Source organism: Bombina bombina, chromosome 2 (assembly GCF_027579735.1).
Source record: "Bombina bombina isolate aBomBom1 chromosome 2, aBomBom1.pri, whole genome shotgun sequence".
NCBI classification, from domain to species: Eukaryota; Metazoa; Chordata; class Amphibia; order Anura; family Bombinatoridae; genus Bombina; species Bombina bombina.
The window spans coordinates 743272334-743294136 of record NC_069500.1 but is presented as its reverse complement, the minus strand read 5'-3'; the positions used below and the strand labels follow the sequence as shown (position 1 = coordinate 743294136).

The 21803-nt window shown below is 36.6% G+C and overlaps 1 protein-coding gene across 1 annotated transcript in view; it reads left to right on the top strand.

Annotated features, from left to right (window-relative positions):
- Positions 1-258: 258 nt before the first annotated feature.
- The window catches only part of KISS1R (KISS1 receptor), a 648022-nt gene continuing 626477 nt past the window's right edge, over positions 259-21803 (top strand). Inside the window, 1 exon segment of the mRNA XM_053702823.1 lies at positions 259-499. Within this exon segment, the coding sequence (XP_053558798.1) occupies positions 259-499 (241 nt within the window).

Below are 21803 nucleotides of genomic sequence, written 5' to 3'. Positions count from 1 at the left end.
ACGTTTTTCTTAACTTTCTTGGATTTATTTTGTGAACAGATTGGAAAGGCTGTAAATCTAGGAGGAATCAACAAGTTATTTTTTCATACATATTGTCAGATGCCGGGATCTGTTTTATTACGTTTGAATAGGTAATGGCTGTTCTTCCACAGAGACAATAAGAGAAAACTGAAGAGTGACTGTACAAGCCCTGGACGGTGGGACTGTAGTGACAAAAGCTGTCTTTACCCCATGCTGAATCTCTCAGCCCATCCTGCTATGGATAATGACTCCTTACTCTCTTTTAATGACTCCTGTTTGGATGGGATGCTCTATCCTTGTGGCAACAGCACTGAAGTGGACTTTATGGATCCCCCCAGACCTCCAAAGCTTGTGGATGCCTGGCTGGTGCCACTATTTTTTGCCATCTTAATGGTGGTAGGATTGGCTGGAAACTCTCTTGTCATTTATGTTATTTCTAAGCACAAACAGATGAGGACAGTCACCAACTTCTATATAGGTAAGTAAGATGGTTAGTGTGCATACTGCATACTACTTAAATTGTATACTGTCTATTGGTTCTATCCACAATAAAAATGCCCTTGTGCTTCTGCTTATATGAAAAATTTGTCAATGTTATGCATACTTTTAAAGATATCACATTTTGTTGTGATTACAATAATAAAATACAAATTACATATTTATAATAATTATGGTCTGCCTAATTTTTAACCCATAGGGATGGCTCACATGTGCACTACATCCAAGATATCTGTGAAAGAGGCATAACACTTTAAATTGAATTCCAATTAAAATGTTTGTGTATGTGTGTATATATATATATATATATATATATATATATATATATATATATATATATATATATATATATATATATATATATATATATAGGTAGCCCTCAGTTTACGCCGGGGTTAGGTTCCAGAAGGAATGGTTGTAAATCGAAACCGTTGTAAATTGAAACCCAGTTTATAATGTAAGTCAATGGGAAGTGAGGGAGATAGGTTCCAGGCTCCTCTCAAAATTGCCATAAGTAACACCTAATACATTATTTTTAAAGCTTTGAAATGAAGACTTTAAATACTAAACAGCATTATAAACCTTAAAAAAAATAACCACACAACACAGAATATATAATTAAACTAAGTTTAATGAACAAAAACATTTGCTAAACAGCATTATAAACCTAATAAAATAATCACACAACACAGACTGCACTTGCATTTTTCTGCAAACAGTTCTTTCTATGCATTCCAATCTGGACTGATTTATAGACAGGAAGATCTTGTTTCTTTGAAATCTGCTTGATAGCTCAGGTCTGGTTAAACTGATTAATTTCAGCTTGCTTGGCTTTGCTGCAACACAAGCGGACAGCTCCATCTACTGGCTATTTTAATAAATGCACTGCTTCTCAATGCTTTTCAATAGCAGTCACATGACTGGAAAAAAAGGTTGTTGTTCTGAAACGGTGTAAATTGAACCATTGTAAAACGAGGGCCACCTGTATATATACTCTTCATTGTCATCTTTTCTTGTAATATAAAGTTGAAAAGTGTTTTTTTCCACTTCCCCCAGAGTCTGAAGTGCACACATCAGAGTTAAACATGCTACAGAGTGACTGCTTTATCCACACATAAGCTCAGCTTATTTCTTATTTCTATCTGTCCTTAATTGGTTATCACAATGAAGATACAATAAACTTACATATTCAGTAGGATTTCCCAAGGGTCTGTACTTGGACTGAGAAATAATGCAGGCTACTAAAACAGTGTGTGTGTGATAAATCACGTGCTGAAGATATTCTTTACTTACTATTTCAAAGCATGCAATAAATGTAATACAAATAAGAATATTAGAGTGGTCAATATTGTAAACATTGGGCCAGGTTACAAGTGGTGACCTATTTAACCCCTTAATGGCCGCATCACTTTTCCATTTTCTGTCCGTTTGGGACCAAGGCTATTTTTATATTTTTGCAGTGTTTATGTTTAGCTGTAATCTTCCTCTTACTCATTTACTGTACCCACACATATTATATAACGTTTTTCTTGCCATTAAATGGACTTTCTAAAGATACCATTATTTTCATCATATCTTATAATTTACTATAAAAAAAATTATAAAATATAATGAAAAAATGGAAAAAAACACACTTTTTCTAACTTTGACCCCCAAAATATGTTACACATCTACAACCACCAAAAAACACCTATGCTAAATAGTTTCTAAATTTTGTCCTGAGTTTAGAAATACCCAATGTTTACATGTTCTTTGCTTTTTTTTGCAAGTTATAGGGCAATAAGTACAAGTAGCACTTTGCTATTTCCAAACCATTTTTTTTTTTTTCAAAATTAGCGCTAGTTACATTAGAACACTAATATCTTCCAGGAATCCCTGAATATCCATTGACATGTATATATTTTTTTTTAGTAGACAACCCAAAGTATTGATCTAAGCCAATTTTGGTATATTTCATGCCACCATTTCACCGCCAAATGCGATCAAATACAAAAAATCATTCACTTTTTCACAATTTTTTTCACAAACTTTCGGTTTCTCACTGAAATTATTTACAAACAGCTTGTGCAATTATGACATAAATGGTTGTAAATTCTTCTCTGGGATCCCCTTTGTTCAGAAATAGCAGATATATATGTCTTTGGTGTTGCTTTTTGGTAATTAGAAGGCCGCTAAATGCCACTGCGCACCATACTTGTATTATGCCCAGCAGTGAAGGGGTTAATTAGGGAGCATGTAGGGAGCTTTTTGGGGTAATTTTAGATTTAGTGTAGTGTAGTAGACAACCCCAAGTATTGATCTAGGCCCATTTTGGTATATTTCATGCCACCATTTCACCGCCAAATGCGATCAAATTAAAAAAAATATTAAATTTTTCACAATTTTAGGTTTCTCACTGAAATAATTTACAAACATTTTGTGCAATTATGGCACAAATTGTTGTAAATGCTTCTCTGGGATCCCCTTTATTCAGAAATAGCAGACATATATGGCTTTGGCATTGCTTTTTGGTAATTAGAAGGCCACTAAATGCTGCTGCGCACTACACGTGTATTATGCCCAGCAGTGCAGGGGTTAATTAGGGAGCTTGTAGGGAACTTGAAGGGTTAATTTTAGCTTTAGTGTAGTAGACAACCCAAAGTATTGATCTAGGCCCATTTTGGTATATTTCATGCCACCATTTTACCGCCAAATGCGATTAAATTAAAAAAAAAAACTTTACATTTTTCACAATTTTAGGTTTCTCACTGAAATTATTTACAAACAGCTTGTGCAATTATGGCACAAATGGTTGTAAATGCTTCCCTGGGATCCCCTTCAGAAATAGCAGACATATATGACTTTGGCGTTGCTTTCTGGTAATTAGAAGGCCGCTAAATGCTGCTGCGCATCACATGTGTATTATGGCTAGCAGTGAAGGGGTTAATTAGCTTGCAGGGTTAATTTTAGCTTTAGTGTAGAGATCAGCCTCCCACCTGACACATCAGACCCCCTGATCCCTCCCAAACAGCTCCCTCCCCCACCCCACAATTGTCCCGCCATCTTAAGTACTGGCAGAAAGTCTGCCAGTACTAAAATAAAAGGTTTTTAATTTTTTTTTTATTTTTTTTTTAGCATATTAACATATGCTGTGGTGTAGCATCCCCCCTTAGCCCCCAACCTCCCTGATCCCCCCCCAAAACAGCTCTCTAACCCTCCCCATCTGACTTATTGGGGGCTATCTTGGGCACTCGCAGCTGTCTGCCAGTACCCAGTTTGCAAAAAAAAGTAGTTTTTTTTGTTTTTTTGTTTTTTTTTTCTGTAGTGTAGCTTCCCCCACAGACCAACTCCCACCACATGCCTGATCTTTTTTTTTTTTTTACTTTTTTATTCTTTTTTTTAAAATTTGTACTCCAACTTTTTCTGTAGTGTAGCGGTTCCCACCCGCTCTCTCCCATGCACTCCCCCGCCCTCCCGTGCACACGCGTGCATCCGTGCGCGCCCCCCGGACATCCCCACCTATGATCCCGCACCCCTCCACATCTCCAGGGCCATCGATGGCCGCCACCCGCCTCCCGGTCCTGCTCCCACCCACCAACGAAGTAAGCCACCGATCTCCGGTGCAGAGAGGGCCACAGAGTGGCTCTCTCTGCATCGGATGGCTTCAATATCAAGGTATCACTCCATATCAAGGTATCACTTCAATAACCGGAAAGCAGCTGGAAGCGAGCAGGATCACTTCCAGCAGCTTTCCACACCGAGGACATGCAGGGTACGTCCTCAGATGTTAACTGCCTTTTTTTTGAGGACGTACCCTGCACGTCCTCGGTCGTTAAGGGGTTAAAGCTTCCACTCAAGCGTTAATTGTGCTAGAAGTAAGCTTTTTGCTCTTGTCAAAATTGCCCTTGTATTATAAGTTGAAAATAAACTGTTTTGCTCTTGCACTAACCTGACGAGCGGAAAAAGCTGAAGTTATAATATTGCATGCATGTTCACAAATTCCCCCATAGAAGTCAATGGAGCAAAAAGTAGAAAAAAAACCAACCTAGCACCCTATTATCGTGCAAACACGATCGCATATTCTCATGTGTGCTAACCTGACATGAAAATATGAATATTTCACATGTTAATGTTCTTTACATAGAAGAATATGTTCTATTTATTCATAAATACATATTTCTATATATATATATATATCTGATGTTTTTTGGTATAATATATATTTATACATATATATATATATATATATATATATATATATATATATATATATATATATATATATATATATATATATATATATATATAATGATATATAGGTCTAGATATATACAGTTATATATAGGAATATCTATTTAGACATTTAACATATTCTGCTATGTAAAGAACATTAACATGTGAAATATTCATATTTTGGAATGTGAGATATTTACAGTAAATACACACCATAACACTTTATTAATTATGAATTTTGCATAAATATGATTTTTATGATTTTTCATGTAATCTACTTAATCTTCAATAAATCTACTTAACTGCAAAGGGCTCCAATGCACTTATATATGTCTATTTATGTACAGTATATGTATTTTTGTGTTTATATATGTAAATATGTCTGTAAATACATATATAAATACATAAACACATGTGTACAAACATATAAACATATACAGGTATAACTTGTTTTATTGCGCTTCACAGATATTACTTTTTTACAAATTGAAAGGTTGCGGAAACCCTGTGTCGAGCAAGTCTATCAGCTACATTTTTATATGCATTTAAACAAATAAATACGCACACACACACACACACATCTATATAAACACGCCACCAGCAAAAAGATTATGACTTAGTGAAGGTTCAGATGATGGTTAGCATTTTTTAGGAATAAAGTATTTTTTAAATAAAGGTTTGTACATTGTTTTTTAAACATAATGCTATTGCAATAGACTACGGTATAGTTAAATATAACTTTTATATACACTGGGAAACAAAATGAGTGTGACTCACTTTATTGGTCTACTCACTTTAATGCGGCGGTCTGGAACCGAACCTACAATACCTCAGAGGTATGCCTGTATATATACATACCTATACATCTTTAGACGTGTATATATATATATATATATATATATGTTAAAGCCCTTTGAAGGCTTTTTTTTCTTACTCCTGAGACATAGAGGCCTACTTATCAAGCTGTCAACTTACTTGCATTCAACGGCACCAATACGCTTGCCTAAGATCGCCTAACATCGCTGCGGTGGACCTGAATACACTCTCCAAAGTTACCAAAAAAGCTGTTTAAAAACGCCGCACACCAAGTACGGGGCGATGAGCAGTGGACTGTTATTAACTAACAGTCATTGATCTCGCTGGTCTTCGGCTTTTTCCCAGCTTTATTGGTATACTGTCACTAAACACCCACACTATACTATACTGTTTTACCCCTATCCCGCTGCTCCCGGACCCCGCCGCAACTAAAGTTATTAACCCCTAAACAGCTCCCGGAGCCCACTGCCACCTACATTGTTATTAACCCTTAATCTGCCCCCCCCCCCGACACCTAATAGTTACATGGTAGCTATCTTAGGGTTTATTTTTATTTTACAGGCAAGTTTGTATTTATTTTAACTAGGTAGAATAGTTCTAAATAGTTATTAACTATTTAATAACTACCTAGTTAAAATAAATACAAAAGTACCTGTAAAATAAAACTGTCAGGATTTTTTCCCTGTTGTGTTTGCCATGTGTTGCTGGCAGCCATTTTACTCACCTCTCTTCCTGGCTATGGTGCATTGTGGGGGATGCTGCTCAAATCCTGCACTACCTTTTATGGCCAGACTGGTGTGCATCATCCATGTGAGACAGGATGCAGTCTCAGAATTGTGATGTCATCACTTATTATTTAAAGGGCCTCTGTTCAGTATGCTTTGCCTTTGCGTTGTCTCAGACCTGTTTGTGAGAGTTCCTGTGTATTACCTGGCTGCCTGACGTCCTTCCTGGTTCCTGATCCCTGGCTTGTTCCTGACTTTGCTGTTTTCCTTGTTCCTGATTCCGGCTCGTCTGACTATTCGCTTTGGCTCCTGACTCGGCTTGTCTGACTACCAGCTCTGGTTTTGATTCCTGGCTTGTTATTTGACTTGTGGACTTTTTATTATTTTTTGCTATTAATAAAGGTGTGATTATTTTTGCACTTCTCGTCTCAGTCTGATTTCTGGCACCCTGACAAAAACCTAACCTAAGTTACACTAACATCTAACACTACACTACAATTAAATAAATTACATAAATTAAGTACAATTAACTAAATTATATACAATTATCTAAAGTACAAACCCCCCCCACTAAATTACAGAAAATAAAAAACAAATGATCAGATATTTAAACTAATTACACCTAATCTAATAGCCCTATCAAAATAAAAAAAGCCCCCCCAAAATAAAAAAAACCCTAGCCTAAACTATCAATAGCCCTTAAAAGAGCCTTTTGCGGGGCATTGCCCCAAAGTAATGAGCTCTTTTACCTGTAAAAAAAATACAAACAACCCCCCAACAGTAAAACCCACCACCCACACAACCAACCCCCCAAATAAAAAGCTAACTAAAAAAAACCTAAGCTCCCCATTGCCCTGAAAAGGGCATTTGGATGGGCATTGCCCTTAAAAGGGCAGTTAGCTCTTTTGCGGCCCAAAGCCCTAACCTAAAAATAAAACCTACCCAATACACCCTTAAAAAAAACCTAACACTAACTCCCTGAAGATCGACTTACCGGAGATGTCTTCATCCAAGCCGTGCAAAGTGGTCCTCCAGACGGGCAGAAGTCTTCATCGAAGCCGGGCAGAAGTGGTCCTCTAGACAGGCAGAAGTTTTCATCCAAGCTGGGCAGAAGTGGTCCTCCAGATGGCAGAAGTATTCATCCAGATGGCATCTTCTATCTTCATCCATCCGGTGTAGAGTGGGTCCATCTTCAAGACATCCGACACGGAGCATCGTCTTCTGCCGATGACTACCTGACGAATGAAGGTTCCTTTAAGTGACGTCATCCAAGAATTCTATCAGCCAATCGGAATTAAGGTAGAAAAAATCCTATTGGCTATTTTAGGTTAGGGCTTTGGGCCACAAAAGAGCTAACTGCCCTTTTAAGGGCAATGCCCATCCAAATGCCCTTTTCAGGGCAATGGGGAGCTTAGGTTTTTTTTAGTTAGTTTTTTTTTTGGTGGGTTTTACTGTTGGGGGGATTGTTTGTATTTTTTTTTTTTTACAGGTAAAAAAGCTGATTACTTTGGGGCAATGCCCCGCAAAAGGCCCTTTTAAGGGCTATTGGTAGTTTAGTTTAGGCTAAGGTTTTTTTATTTTGGGGGGGGGGGGCTTTTTTTTATTTTGATAGGGCTATTAGATTATTTGTAATTAGTTTAAATATCTGATAATTTGTTTTTTATTTTCTGTAATTTGGTGTTTGTTTTTTTGTACTTTAGATAATTGTATATAATTTAGTTAATTGTATTTAATTTATGTAATTTATTTAATTGTAGTGTAGTGTTAGATGTTAGTGTAACTTAGGTTAGGTTTTATTTTACAGGTACTTTTGTATTTATTTTAGCTAGGTAGTTATTAAATAGTTGATAACTATTTAGTAACTATTCTACCTAATTAAAATAAATACAAATTTGCCTGTAAAATAAAAATAAACCCTAAGCTAGCTACAATGTAACTATTAGTTATATTGTAGCTAGCTTAGGGTTTATTTTATAGGTAAGTATTTAGTTTTAAATAGGAATAATTTAGGTAATGATAGGGATTTTATTTAGATTTATTTAAATTAGATTTAAGTTAGGGGTGTTAGGGTTAGACTTAGGTTTAGGGGTTAATAAATGTAATATACTGGCAGCGACGTTGGGGACGGCAGATTAGGGTTTAATAAGTATAATGTAGGTAGCGGCGGTGTCCGGGGGGCAAATTAGGGGTTAATAAGTATAATGTAGGTGGCAGTAGTGTAGGGGGCGGCAGATTAGGGGTGTTTAGACTCAGGGTTTATGTTAGGGTGTTAGGTTTAAACATAACTTTTATTCTCCCATAGGAATCAATGGGATATCGGGCGAACATGAGCTTTGCTGCTTTCAGACTCCCATTGATTCCTATGGCATCAGCCGCCTCCAGGGCTGAGGATTGAAAACCAGGAATAGTGCCAAGCGTACCTGGTAGAATTTTGATAACTAGCAAAAGTAGTCAGATAGTGCTGAATTTGCATTCGGAACATCTGAGACTGACGGATCGTATGTTACGTCACAAAATATTCTAGTGTAAACTGTGATTGCGCTCAAGTGATCGAATTTACTTTCAACTTGTAATACGAGCGATAAGCCAGGCGAGTGCAAACACCTGCGATATACCTCTTATCGCTCACGGGCAAACGTTTGCATTTCACTCGTAATCTGGCCCATTATGGGTTATCCAAGTGCATTTTGGGTGAACACAACAGTAAACATATTGGAGGATATTTATTTTAAACCTTGGGTGAAATTTAAAGAGACATGAAACTGAAAAAATAGCTTTCATGATTCAGATAAATTATACAATTTTAAACAACTTTCTAACTTCTATGATCAAATTTGCTTTCGTTGAAAAGCATAGCTAGGTAGGCTTAAGAGCAGCAATACCCTACTGGGAGCTAGCTGCTGATTAGTGACTGCACATAGTTGCCTCTTGTCATTGGTTCACCCAATGTGTTCAGCTAGTTGCTGCTCCTTCAATAAAGGATACCAATAGAGTGAAGCAAAATTGATAATAGAAGTAAATATGAAAGATGTTTAAAATTGTATGTTCTATCCGAATCAATACAAAACATTGGGTTGCATGTCCCTTTAAGTCTACTAGTAAAATATTTGACAGATTTATAATGCTGAAATTTTACTTTTGATCTTTAACTTTTTTTTGGATAATTTGCATATATTTTGTATATAAGACTTCCCCTTTCCTGATTCATAAAAAATATCTGTGTCTCACTGAACGTCTGACCTATGTTTTACACAGTTTCATAGCTGGGGGTATTAGAATGTCAAGGCTAGATTAAAAGGTAAGTTGCAGCGCATATTCATTAGAAGTGATCAATTGAAGTCCATCTAAAATATTGCTTAGATTTGGACCTAATTTTAAAACATGCAATTTACCATCACTTTAAGTAGTTGTCGTAACACACACAAGGCACAAGTGGAGAGCTATTGACTCTGCTAGACGAAAGCTTTTTGTGCATTTTTGTTGTAAATACATATATATATATATATATATGTATGTATATATATATATATATATATATATATATATACACAACACACAGAGAAAACCCAGCACTCACTTACAAGCTCTCAGCTAAGATTTAAAAGCAAAAATGGAAAGGTTAGTTACCGCATCTGGCCAAATGGGACAAGCTCAGGTACCACGTCAAGGTCCTTTCCAATACCTGAGACCCTAAAACAGCCACACAATGCAAGCTTTCAAATCCAAACAAACTGAAAACAAGGGAAGGGTTCACAGGAAATCTTAGCTGAGAGCTTGTAAGTGAGTGTGCTGGGTTTTCTCTGTGTGTTGTATTAATTTGTTTTGTAATTTTCCCTATGGTTCTTGCACCCAGACCTGTCTGGGGTTAACTGCTTGTGGCTCTGGGGACAGCACAGCTTCCTGTGAGTGCCAGTGGCACCCAGGGCTGAGCATGTTGCAGGGTCATTTGATGTGTACCCAGTCCGGTATGAGAGTGTAGTTCCCTTCCGTGTTTTATATATAATTATAAATATAAGTATAGATATATTATATATATTGTATATATATATTTGTAAATACATATTTTGTATTTGGTCTGATGAAGGGGTGATTGATCCCCGAAACGTCACATATTTTTGTGCTGAACAAAGCACCTTTTTCAAAATCCAGTGAGTGCAAGCCTTTTCTTTTTCTGTATCATCACTTTTTGCCTGCACCCTGGTTGATGCTATTTAAGTGGGAGTGCGCTCTCTTTGCTTTATTGTATTTGTAAATATATATATATATATATATATATATATATATATATATATATATATATATATATATATATATATATATATATATATATATATTTAAAAATACTATCCCTATGTGATGAACCTTGGAATGTGAAATATTTGCAGTACAGACACAGTTAAAATCTTTATTATATATGAATACTGCATAAATATGTTTTTACATGTTTTCATATGTACACACACATATAAATATATATATACACACACACATATACATATTTACACATGTATATGTATGAATCTCTATGTTAAGGCCCTTTGCTGTCCTTTTTTTCTAACACCTGTTTTTAATGATTTTGTGCAACTTTTAAGTTGAGCGTAACAGTTAACCAGAACTCTGAAGTTGCGGTATCTTGACGTGCATTAAATATAATTGTGCTCAAGCGAATGCGTTTACTTTAAACCTGTAATATGTGCGCTATGTCTGACGCATGCAAAGAGCCTTCGCTCAAGCGCAAAAGTTAGCACACCATTCGTAATCTAGCCAACAGTAAGTTATGAGTTTATGAAAAGATTAAAAACAGCCAACATGCTTACAGTTATTAGTGTTGATATTTATGTTTTGCTATAATTTGTGTTGGTTGAGTTTGCCCCTTGAGTACCATTATTTATATTCAATAAAAGTAATATTTTTGGGATGATAGGCTTCGATAGTGGGGGAGTAGGAAAATGCAGAGTCTGTTTTTTTTAAATAGAGGGTGATCCCTAACTTAGCTCCCCATGAAACTTAGAGGTTTATGTGACCCCTAAACCCCCCCCCCCCCCTTTCCTGTTATAGAAAGAAATCTCCTCTGCCAGCTGAGGGCTCTCTTGAACTTTTAGTTATCTCTTTGTTCAGCAAAAAATTGCAGTTTTCTAGAGCTGCAACAACTAATCGTCATAATCGATAATAATCGATTATGAAAATAGTTGTCAACGAATCTCATAATCGATTAATCGGTTTGCAATTAGTTGGTCTGTGCACAACACCAGCTGATTCACTCCAATGAGCTCCTGCACATGGTATTGTGTTTTATGGTTAGGTCCTTAGCCTAAAGGACGTCTACAGACGTCTACTTTTCACTTTTTCAGGACAGTATACGTTTACAACTACCCCTGGCTTATGTGCAAACCAGATATAATAGTCATCATTTGGATTGTTTATATTAAATCAGGTGATTTGGATCTATGCTTTTCATGATATAGTGCCAAGCTTTACACCTAGCCCCTAGATTGATGGGAGTTATTTAAATTGATGTGCACTATTATATGTTTGCACAATTATTAGCATATTGCTTGCTATTGCTGATTATACGTATTGTATAAATAAATGTGTAAGGCTTGGTCCGGTTATTGATATACAGTACTTAGCGCTTTTGATTTTGTTTTTTTATTGTTTTTTTATATTTTTAATAAATTGTGATAATATGTGCCAGATTCAACCTTTATAAGTGTATATCCGTTATTTTTAGAGCGGACTAGATATTTCCCCTAACCTTATAGCTGGTTATTTACCATTGCATATAGATATTCAAGATATTTTTATGTTAGAATGAAGTCGAGGGTTACTTTATTGAGAGGCCCCTTGCCAAGGTAGAAAACACTTAGCATTGGTGAAGAGCTAAAAAAGATAAATATCCCACTTTGGTGAAATTGGCAAAATCCTACTTATACACCTCAACAGCCTTTTCTCTGCTGCAGGAAATATAGCTGCAAACAGAGAACCAGACTTAGCCAGAAGCATGTGGACATGTTGAGATTTTTGCATTTCAATGCAAAGTTTCTGAAAGAGTGAATAACAGAATGTTATTAACAGTGATAGTCTAACTCTTTCTAGTTCTACCTCTTTTCAAACAGTTTGTGGTTTTGTTTAATTATAATGTGGATTTTATTTAAAACATAGAAAACTTATTGATTCTCTTTTTATCCGATTAGTCGATTAATCGAAAAAATAATCGGTCGATTAATCGATTATGAAAATAATCGTTAGTTGCAGCCCTACAGTTTTCTTTACACTTTATAATGTTAAATACATTAGTTCTACAGTTTACTAAGGGTCAATATATATATATATATATATATATATATATATTTATATTTATATATATATATATATATATATATATATATATATATATATATATATATATATATATATATATATTTATAATGTCAGGTTGGGGTCCAGCACTCACTTATCGTACTATACAACAACTGCCGGGGTGCACTTCAAAGCAAAAATACAGAAAAACCACATACAGGAAGGCACTCTCCGTTTTCAAATAAGTAAATTCTTGAATTAATGTTTTTGGGGTCTCCCCCATCCTCAGACTCATACAGTTTTCTTACCTCCACCTTTTAGTCTCCCCTTACACCCGTGTGACTCGGGCGCCATAGTGTTCCCATCTTGCAACTGCGCATGGGCATTATGACATACGGCAGCCCGAGCTGAACAAAAATCAAAACATTAAATCACAAGATTAAAAAGGCTCAACATGGGCCTGATATGCTGCCATACAAATAGGGTTACATTTTAATATGCCTCTCCAGACACACAAGCTCCTCAGTTTATAACGTTGACTGTGGAACTCTAGAAATTTTAGCAACTGCAGTTCTGAAAATGTCCCCATACTTTAATGAGTAATAATTGTTTAGCAGCCTAAAGCTGATGTGTCTTTATAGTCTTTATATAGAAATAGATAATACTGTTGATAATCCTCTTAAGGTCATATGTTACTTGCCCAAGACTCTCTGCTGGTTACACTGCAAGAAATTATCATTTAATTTTATTCCTCATGGGTTCCCTAGAATAAACACTCCTCACCTAGTAAAATTTGTAATTTTGTCTGCTTTAATCTCGAACTTACACCCATATAAGTCTACTGAATATATATATTACAAAGATTGCTAATATTACATAAAACATAAAAGCAATTGTATTTTCATATCACACATAGAGGGCCCAAGATCATCTGACTGCTCAGTATCTCCCCTTGCTAGTGAACTACCGCAGGAATTGGCCCAAGAGAGGCCATTATTGATCAACAGGGGATATCCCACCTACAACATTTATCACTTGTAAATAGGGGTACTTTACGTTTATATCTTCTTTATGTTATGACCCTCCCCCCCCAAAAAAAAGAAAAAAGAGGTTTATTGCGCAATATGGTATCCAAATATACTGTATTTTTCTAAAATTCCACGTATCTTAGCATTTTGAGATGTATGTACTGTAAGTCTAATTGCTAATTGCTTGTAATTTGGCGCCTAAGTGTATAAGACCAGAGCTTTTTGTATTTTATTTTATGTTTTTGTCTGTACTTCAACTTTCAAACCTCATAAAAATATTATTAAAAAAAAAGAAAAAAAAAAAAAGACTAAGCATCTCTAGTGTATAATATCATCATCAGCTACCACTTTCTGAGGTATACATAGTTATTCAATGCATGCCAGTGTGATAGTTTTTCAAATTTCAACTAAATCTGTGCTTACATAAACCTGAGCTCATACTGCATATTCTCATGTATGCTAGATGCTATCAGGTAAATTATAAGGTCATAGATTTTGCTGTAGATGGGCAGAATTATGGGATATTAATATATATATAGATATATGACATGTCATTGTCAGTATTTCTTTCTATCTATACTTGAATAAAGTTAGTGTTACATATCCATACTCCTAGATAATAATGCATGTCTAAATATACATTTAGACCCTTAGGGCTTAAGGTATCAAGTAGGTAGATCCATTTTGTCTCTCTCTGCAGTAGCAATCTGCCTCTATCACCACCCCTACACAGAGGGAGACATAGTCGATAATTATATAGCGTAAATTGGCTACTATATGTTTGCCCTGCAAAAAATGCCTAGCCACAGGTTGGTCTGATTTACCATCTTTAATGTCAGTACGAATTGCTGACCTGTGGTTAGCCATTCTGGTACGTAAATCGGCTTGGGTTTTTCAAATATAAAATTTACCACAAGAATAGTTAAGTATATAAATGATATTTCTTTCATGTAATTAGCAAGAGTCCATGAGCTAGTGACGTTTGGGATATACATTCCTACCAGGAGGGGCAAAGTTTCCCAAACCTCAAAATGCCTATAAATACACCCCTCACCACACCCACAAATCAGTTTTTCAAACTTTGCCTCCTGTGGAGGTGGTGAAGTAAGTTTGTGCTAGATTCTACGTTGATATGCGCTCCGCAGCAGGTTGGAGCCCGGTTTTCCTCTCAGCGTGCAGTGAATGTCAGAGGGATGTGAAGAGAGTATTGCCTATTTGAATTCAATGATCTCCTTCTACGGGGTCTATTTCATAGGCTCTCTGTTATCGGTCGTAGAGATTCATCTCTTACCTCCCTTTTCAGATCGACGATATACTCTTATATATACCATTACCTCTACTGATTCTCGTTTCAGTACTGGTTTGGCTTTCTACTACATGTAGATGAGTGTCCTGGGGTAAGTAAGTCTTATTTTTGTGACACTCTAAGCTATGGTTGGGCACTTTTATATAATGTTCTAAATATTTGTGTTTAAACATTTATTTGCCTTGATTCAGGATGTTCAATATTCCTTATTTCAGACAGTCAGTTTCATTATTTGGGATAATGCATTTGAATAATCAATTTTTTTCTTACCTTAAAATTTGACTTTTTTCCCTGTGGGCTGTTAGGCTCGCGGGGGCTGAAAATGCTTCATTTTATTGCGTCATTCTTGGCGCGGACTTTTTTGGCGCAAAAAAATTTTTTTTGTTATTTCCGGCGTCATACTTGTCACCGGAAGTTGCGTAATTTTCAACGTTTTTGCGCCAAAAGTGTCGGCGTTACCGGATGTGGCGTCATTTTTGGCGCTAAAATCATTTAGGTGCCAAATAATGTGGGCGTCTTTTTTGGCGCTAAAAAATATGGGCGTCATTATTGTCTCCACATTATTTAAGTCTCATTGTTTATTTGCTTCTGGTTGCTAGAAGCTTGTTCACTGGCATTTTTTCCCATTCCTGAAACTGTCATTTAAGGAATTTGATCAATTTTGCTTTATATGTTGTTTTATCTATTACATATTGCAATATGTCTCAGATTGACCCTGAATCAGAAGATACTTCTGGAAAATCGTTGCCTGATGCTGGATCTACCAAAGTTAAGTGTATTTGCTGTAAACTTGTGGTATCTGTTCCTCCAGCTGTTGTTTGTAATGAATGTCATGACAAACTTGTTAATGCAGATAATATTTCCTTTAGTAATGTTACATTACCTGTTGCTGTTCCATCAACATCTAATACTCAGAGTGTTCCTGTTAACATAAGAGATTTTGTTTCTAAATCCATTAAGAAGGCTATGTCTGTTATTCCTCCTTCTAGTAAACGTAAAAGGTCTTTTAAAACTTCTCATTTTTCAGATGAATTTTTAAATGAACATCATCATTCTGATTCTGATAATGATTCCTCTGGTTCAGAGGATTCTGTTTCAGAGGTTGATGCTGATAAATCTTCATATTTATTCAAAATGGAATTTATTCGTTCTTTACTTAAAAAAGTCTTAATTGCATTAGAAATAGAGGAATCTGGTCCTCTTGATACTAAATCTAAACGTTTAAATAAGGTTTTTAAATCTCCTGTAGTTATTCCAGAAGTTTTTCCTGTCCCTGATGCTATTTCTGAAGTAATTTCCAGGGAATGGAATAATTTGGGTAATTCATTTACTCCTTACTAGTACGTTTTAAGCAATTATATCCTGTGCCATCTGACAGATTAGAGTTTTGGGACAAAATCCCTAAGGTTGATGGGGCTATCTCTACTCTTGCTAAACGTACTACTATTCCTGCGGCAGATAGTACTTCCTTTAAGGATCCTTTAGATAGGAAAATTGAATCCTTTCTAAGAAAAGCTTACTTATGTTCAGGTAATCTTCTTAGACCTGCTTCAACTTTTTGGTTGGAAGCTTTAGCGCAACAAGTAACAGATCATAATTCTCATAGCATTGTTAATCTTCTTCAACATGCTAATAATTTTATTTGTGATGCCATCTTTGATATCATTAGGGTTGATGTCAGGTATATGTCTCTAGCTATTTTAGCTAGAAGAGCTTTATGGCTTAAAACTTGGAATGCTGATATGTCTTCCAAGTCAACTTTGCTTTCCCTTTCTTTCCAGGGTAATAAATTATTTGGTTCACAGTTGGATTCTATTATTTCAACTGTTACTGGGGGGAAAGGAACTTTTTTACCACAGGATAAAAAATCTAAAGGTAAATTTAGGTCTACTAATCGTTTTCATTCCTTTCGTCACAATAAGGAACTAAAGCCTGATCCTTCCCCTACAGGAGCGGTATCAGTTTGGAAACCATCTCCAGTCTGGAATAAATCCAAGCCTTTTAGAAAGCCAAAGCCAGCTCCCAAGTCAACATGAAGGTGCGGCCCTCATTCCAGCCCAGCTGGTAGGGGGCAGATTACGATTTTTCAAAGAAATTTGGATCAATTCGATTCACAATCTTTGGATTCAGAACATTGTTTCACAAGGGTACAGAATAGGCTTCAAGATAAGGCCTCCTGCAAGAAGATTTTTTCTTTCCCGTGTCCCAGTAAATCCAGTGAAGGCTCAAGCATTTCTGAAATGTGTTTCAGATCTAGAGTTGGCTGGAGTAATTATGCCAGTTCCAGTTCTGGAACAGGGGCTGGGGTTTTACTCAAATCTCTTCATTGTACCAAAGAAGGAGAATTCCTTCAGACCAGTTCTGGATTTAAAAATATTGAATAATTATGTAAGGATACCAACATTCAAAATGGTAACTATAAGGACTTTTCTGCCTTTTGTTCAGCAAGGGCATTATATGTCCACAATAGATTTACAGGATGCATATCTGCATATTCCGATTCATCCACATCACTATCAGTTTCTGAGATTCTCTTTCCTAGACAAGCATTACCAGTTTGTGGCTCTGCCGTTTGGCCTAGCAACAGCTCCAAGGATTTTTACAAAGGTTCTCGGTGCCCTTCTGTCTGTAATCAGAGAACAGGGTATTGTGGTATTTCCTTATTTGGACGATATCTTGGTACTTGCTCAGTCTTCACATTTAGCAGAATCTCATACGAATCGACTTGTATTGTTTCTTCGAGAACATGGTTGGAGGATCAATTTACCAAAAAGTTAATTGATTCCTCAGACAAGGGTAACCTTTTTAGGTTTCCAGATCGATTCAGTGTCCATGACTCTGTCTCTGACAGACAAGAGACGTCTAAAATTGGTTTCAGCTTGTCGAAACCTTCAGTCTCAATCATTCCCTTCGGTAGCCTTATGCATGGAAATTCTAGGTCTTATGACTGCTGCATCGGACGCGATCCCCTTTGCTCGTTTCCACATGCGACCTATTCAGCTCTGTATGCTGAACCAGTGGTGCAGGGATCATACAAAGATATCTCAATTAATATCTTTAAAACCGATTGTACGACACTCTCTGACGTGGTGGACAGACCACCATCGTTTAGTTCAGGGGGCTTCTTTTGTTCTTCCGACCTGGACTGTGATTTCAACAGATGCAAGTCTGACAGGTTGGGGAGCTGTTTGGGGGTCTCTGACAGCACAAGGGGTTTGGGAATCTCAGGAGGTGAAATTACCAATCAACATTTTGGAACTCCGTGCAATTTTCAGAGCTCTTCAGTCATGGCCTCTTCTAAAGAGAGTCGTTCATTTGTTTTCAGATGGACAATGTCACAACCGTGGCATATGTCAATCATCAAGGAGGGACTCACAGTCCTCTGGCTATGAAAGAAGTATCTCGAATACTGGTATGGGCGGAATCCAGCTCCTGTCTAATTTCTGCGGTTCATATCCCAGGTATAGACAATTGGGAAGCGGATTATCTCAGTCGCCAAACGTTGCATCCGGGCGAATGGTCTCTTCACCCAGAGGTATTTCTTCAGATTGTTCAAATGTGGGGACTTCCAGAAATAGATCTGATGGCTTCTCATCTAAACAAGAAACTTCCCAGGTATCTATCCAGATCCAGGGATCCTCAGGCGGAGGCAGTGGATGCATTGTCACTTCCTTGGAAGTATCATCCTGCCTATATCTTTCCGCCTCTAGTTCTTCTTCCAAGAGTGATTTCCAAGATTCTAAAGGAGTGCTCATTTGTTCTGCTGGTGGCTCCAGCATGGCCTCACAGGTTTTGGTATGCAGATCTTGTCCGGATGGCCACTTGCCAACCGTGGACTCTTCCATTAAGACCAGACCTTCTATCGCAAGGTCCTTTTTTCCATCAGGATCTCAAATCCTTAAATTTGAAGGTATGGAGATTGAACGCTTGATTCTCAGTCATAGAGGTTTCGCTGACTCTCTTATTAATACTATGTTACAGGCTCGTAAATCTGTATCTAGGAAGATATATTATCGAGTCTGGAAGATTTACATTTCTTGGTGTTTTTCTCATCATTTTTCTTGGCATTCTTATAGAATTCCTAGAATTTTACAGTTTCTTCAGGATGGTTTGGATAAAGGTTTGTCTGCAAGTTCCTTGAAAGGACAAATCTCTGCTCTTTCTGTTCTTTTCCACAGAAAGATTGCTAGTCTTCCTGATATTCATTGTTTTGTACAAGCTTTGGTTCGTATAAAACCTGTTAAGTCAATTTCTCCTCCTTGGAGTTTGAATTTGGTTCTGGGGGCTCTTCAAGCTCCTCCGTTTGAACCTATGCATTCGCTGGACATTAAATTACTTTCTTGGAAAGTTTTGTTTCTTTTGGCCATCTCTTCTGCTAGAAGAGTTTCTGAATTATCTGCTCTTTCTTGTGAGTCTCCTTTTCTGATTTTTCATCAGGATAAGGCGGTGTTGCGATTCTTCTTTTAAATTTTTACCTAAGGTTGTGAATTATAACAACATTAGTAGGGAAATTGTGGTTCCTTCATTGTGTCCTAATCCTAAGAATTCTAAGGAAAGATCGTTGCATTCTTTGGATGTAGTTAGAGCTTTGAAATATTATGTTGAAGCTACTAAAAATTTCCGAAAGACTTCTAGTCTATTTGTTATCTTTTCCGGTTCTAGGAAAGGTCAGAAGGCCTCTGCCATTTCTTTGGCGTCTTGGTTAAAGTCTTTGATTCATCATGCTTTTATCGAGTCGGGTAAAACTCCGCCTCAAAGGATTACAGCTCATTCTACTAGGTCAGTTTCTACTTCCTGGGCATTTAGGAATGAAGCTTCGGTTGATCAGATTTGCAAAGCAGCAACTTGGTCTTCTTTGCATACTTTTACTAAATTCTACCATTTTGATGTGTTTTCTTCTTCTGAAGCAGTTTTTGGTAGAAAAGTACTTCAGGCAGCTGTTTCAGTTTGATTCTTCTGCTTATAATTTCAGTTTTTTTCATTATAAGATTTAAACTTTGTTTTGGGTGTGGATTATTTTCAGCGGAATTGGCTGTCTTTATTTTATCCCTCCCTCTCTAGTGACTCTTGCGTGGAAGATCCACATCTTGGGTATTCATTATCCCATACGTCACTAGTTCATGGACTCTTGCTAATTACATGAAAGAAAACATAATTTATGTAAGAACTTACCTGATAAATTAATTTCTTTCATATTAGCAAGAGTCCATGAGGCCCACCCTTTTTTTGTGGTGGCTATGATTTTTTTGTATAAAGCACAATTATTCCAATTCCTTATTTTTTTTTTATGCTTTCGCACTTTTTACTTATCACCCCACTTCTTGGCTATGCGTTAAACTGATTTGTGGGTGTGGTGAGGGGTGTATTTATAGGCATTTTGAGGTTTGGGAAACTTTTCCCCTCCTGGTAGGAATGTATATCCCAAACGTCACTAGCTCATGGACTCTTGCTAATATGAAAGAAATGAATTTATCAGGTAAGTTCTTACATAAATTATGTTATTTGGTGGTACAAGTTACCCTATCTCTAATTGTAAATCTCTTGTTAAACCACGGATGTGTAAAAAAATTACTCTGGGTCATTCCACTACAGGTGGTGCAACTACTGCACCGAAAGCACCCCATTCTCGTAATGTTTAGCCAGGTTCTAGTGGTGTAACTGGGTCTCTGATCAGGGCGCATCAACATGTCCCTTAAGGAGCTTCCTCTTTTATACCCAACCATAGGTGGATCCATGTCCTTAAGGGCAATGTGGCTTCTGTAGACATAATATTCCAATGTTGGTGTAATGCTTTGGGGAAACCTGTTCTTTCTGGAGTGAACACAGTAGATAAGATCAATCTGTCCTTGTCTTTCTCTTTGCCATCCTTGTTCTTCTTGTCAAGTGCTTGCAATTGTGTCATTCCAATTTCACTGTCATAGGCCTCATCCAAATGTTTATTGCTATAGTAATATATAGTGTTCTATAGTAGAAGTGTTCTTTCATTGCCTAAATTTGGCCAATTTTTGCATTTTCCTCGCTGTTGTTCCTAACCACATGTTTGAACTGTGATTTAGGTAGGGCTTTCTTTAAATTTGGTGGGAGACAGCTTGTGACTTCTAAGATTGAATTTCTATCAGTATCCTTCTGATCAAGTGTGGTCTGTAATCTGGACCCATTTTTATAAATCCAAAGATCCAAAAAGTCAATTACCTGATCACTGCTTGTCATCTTAAATTTCAAATGATCATTCATCATGTTGAGGTCACTGAGCCACTGTTCCAGTTCACGCTGGTTACCAGTTCAGATAAAGAAGAGATCATTGACATATCTCCATCACATTTGTATCCTCCCATCATGGAATAAGTTAGTGCCCAAGGTCTCAAATTGTGCCATGGAGTGATTGGCATAGGATGGGGTCACATTGGACCCCATCTCCGTGCCTAAAATTTGAAGTTAGAAGCTATTTTCAAATTTGAAGTAGTTATACTTCAGACAAATTCTAGTATATATATATATATATATATATATATATATATATATATATATATATATATATATATATATATATATACCGTATTGGCCCGAGTATAGGCCGCACCTGATTATAAGCCGCACCCTTAAAGTTTGGTGCCATTTTAAAGAAAATGAACATTTTATAGAAAATATACACATAAAGTGCTATGCCAAACATTTAACTTATTTTCTAATGTATTTACTTAGGTTTTCACTTTGTCTGGTATATTGCTTTGCTGACTAACATTTGACAAACACCCTTGTAGCACAATATTTTAAGAGAAAACAATGTTTTATATTGCAATGACAACAAGTGTTCTGGTTTCTGTACAAAAAACACCACCACCTATTGAGAATATGCCAACAGCTGTAAATGTATGTCCTTATAATAGCTTAACAAAA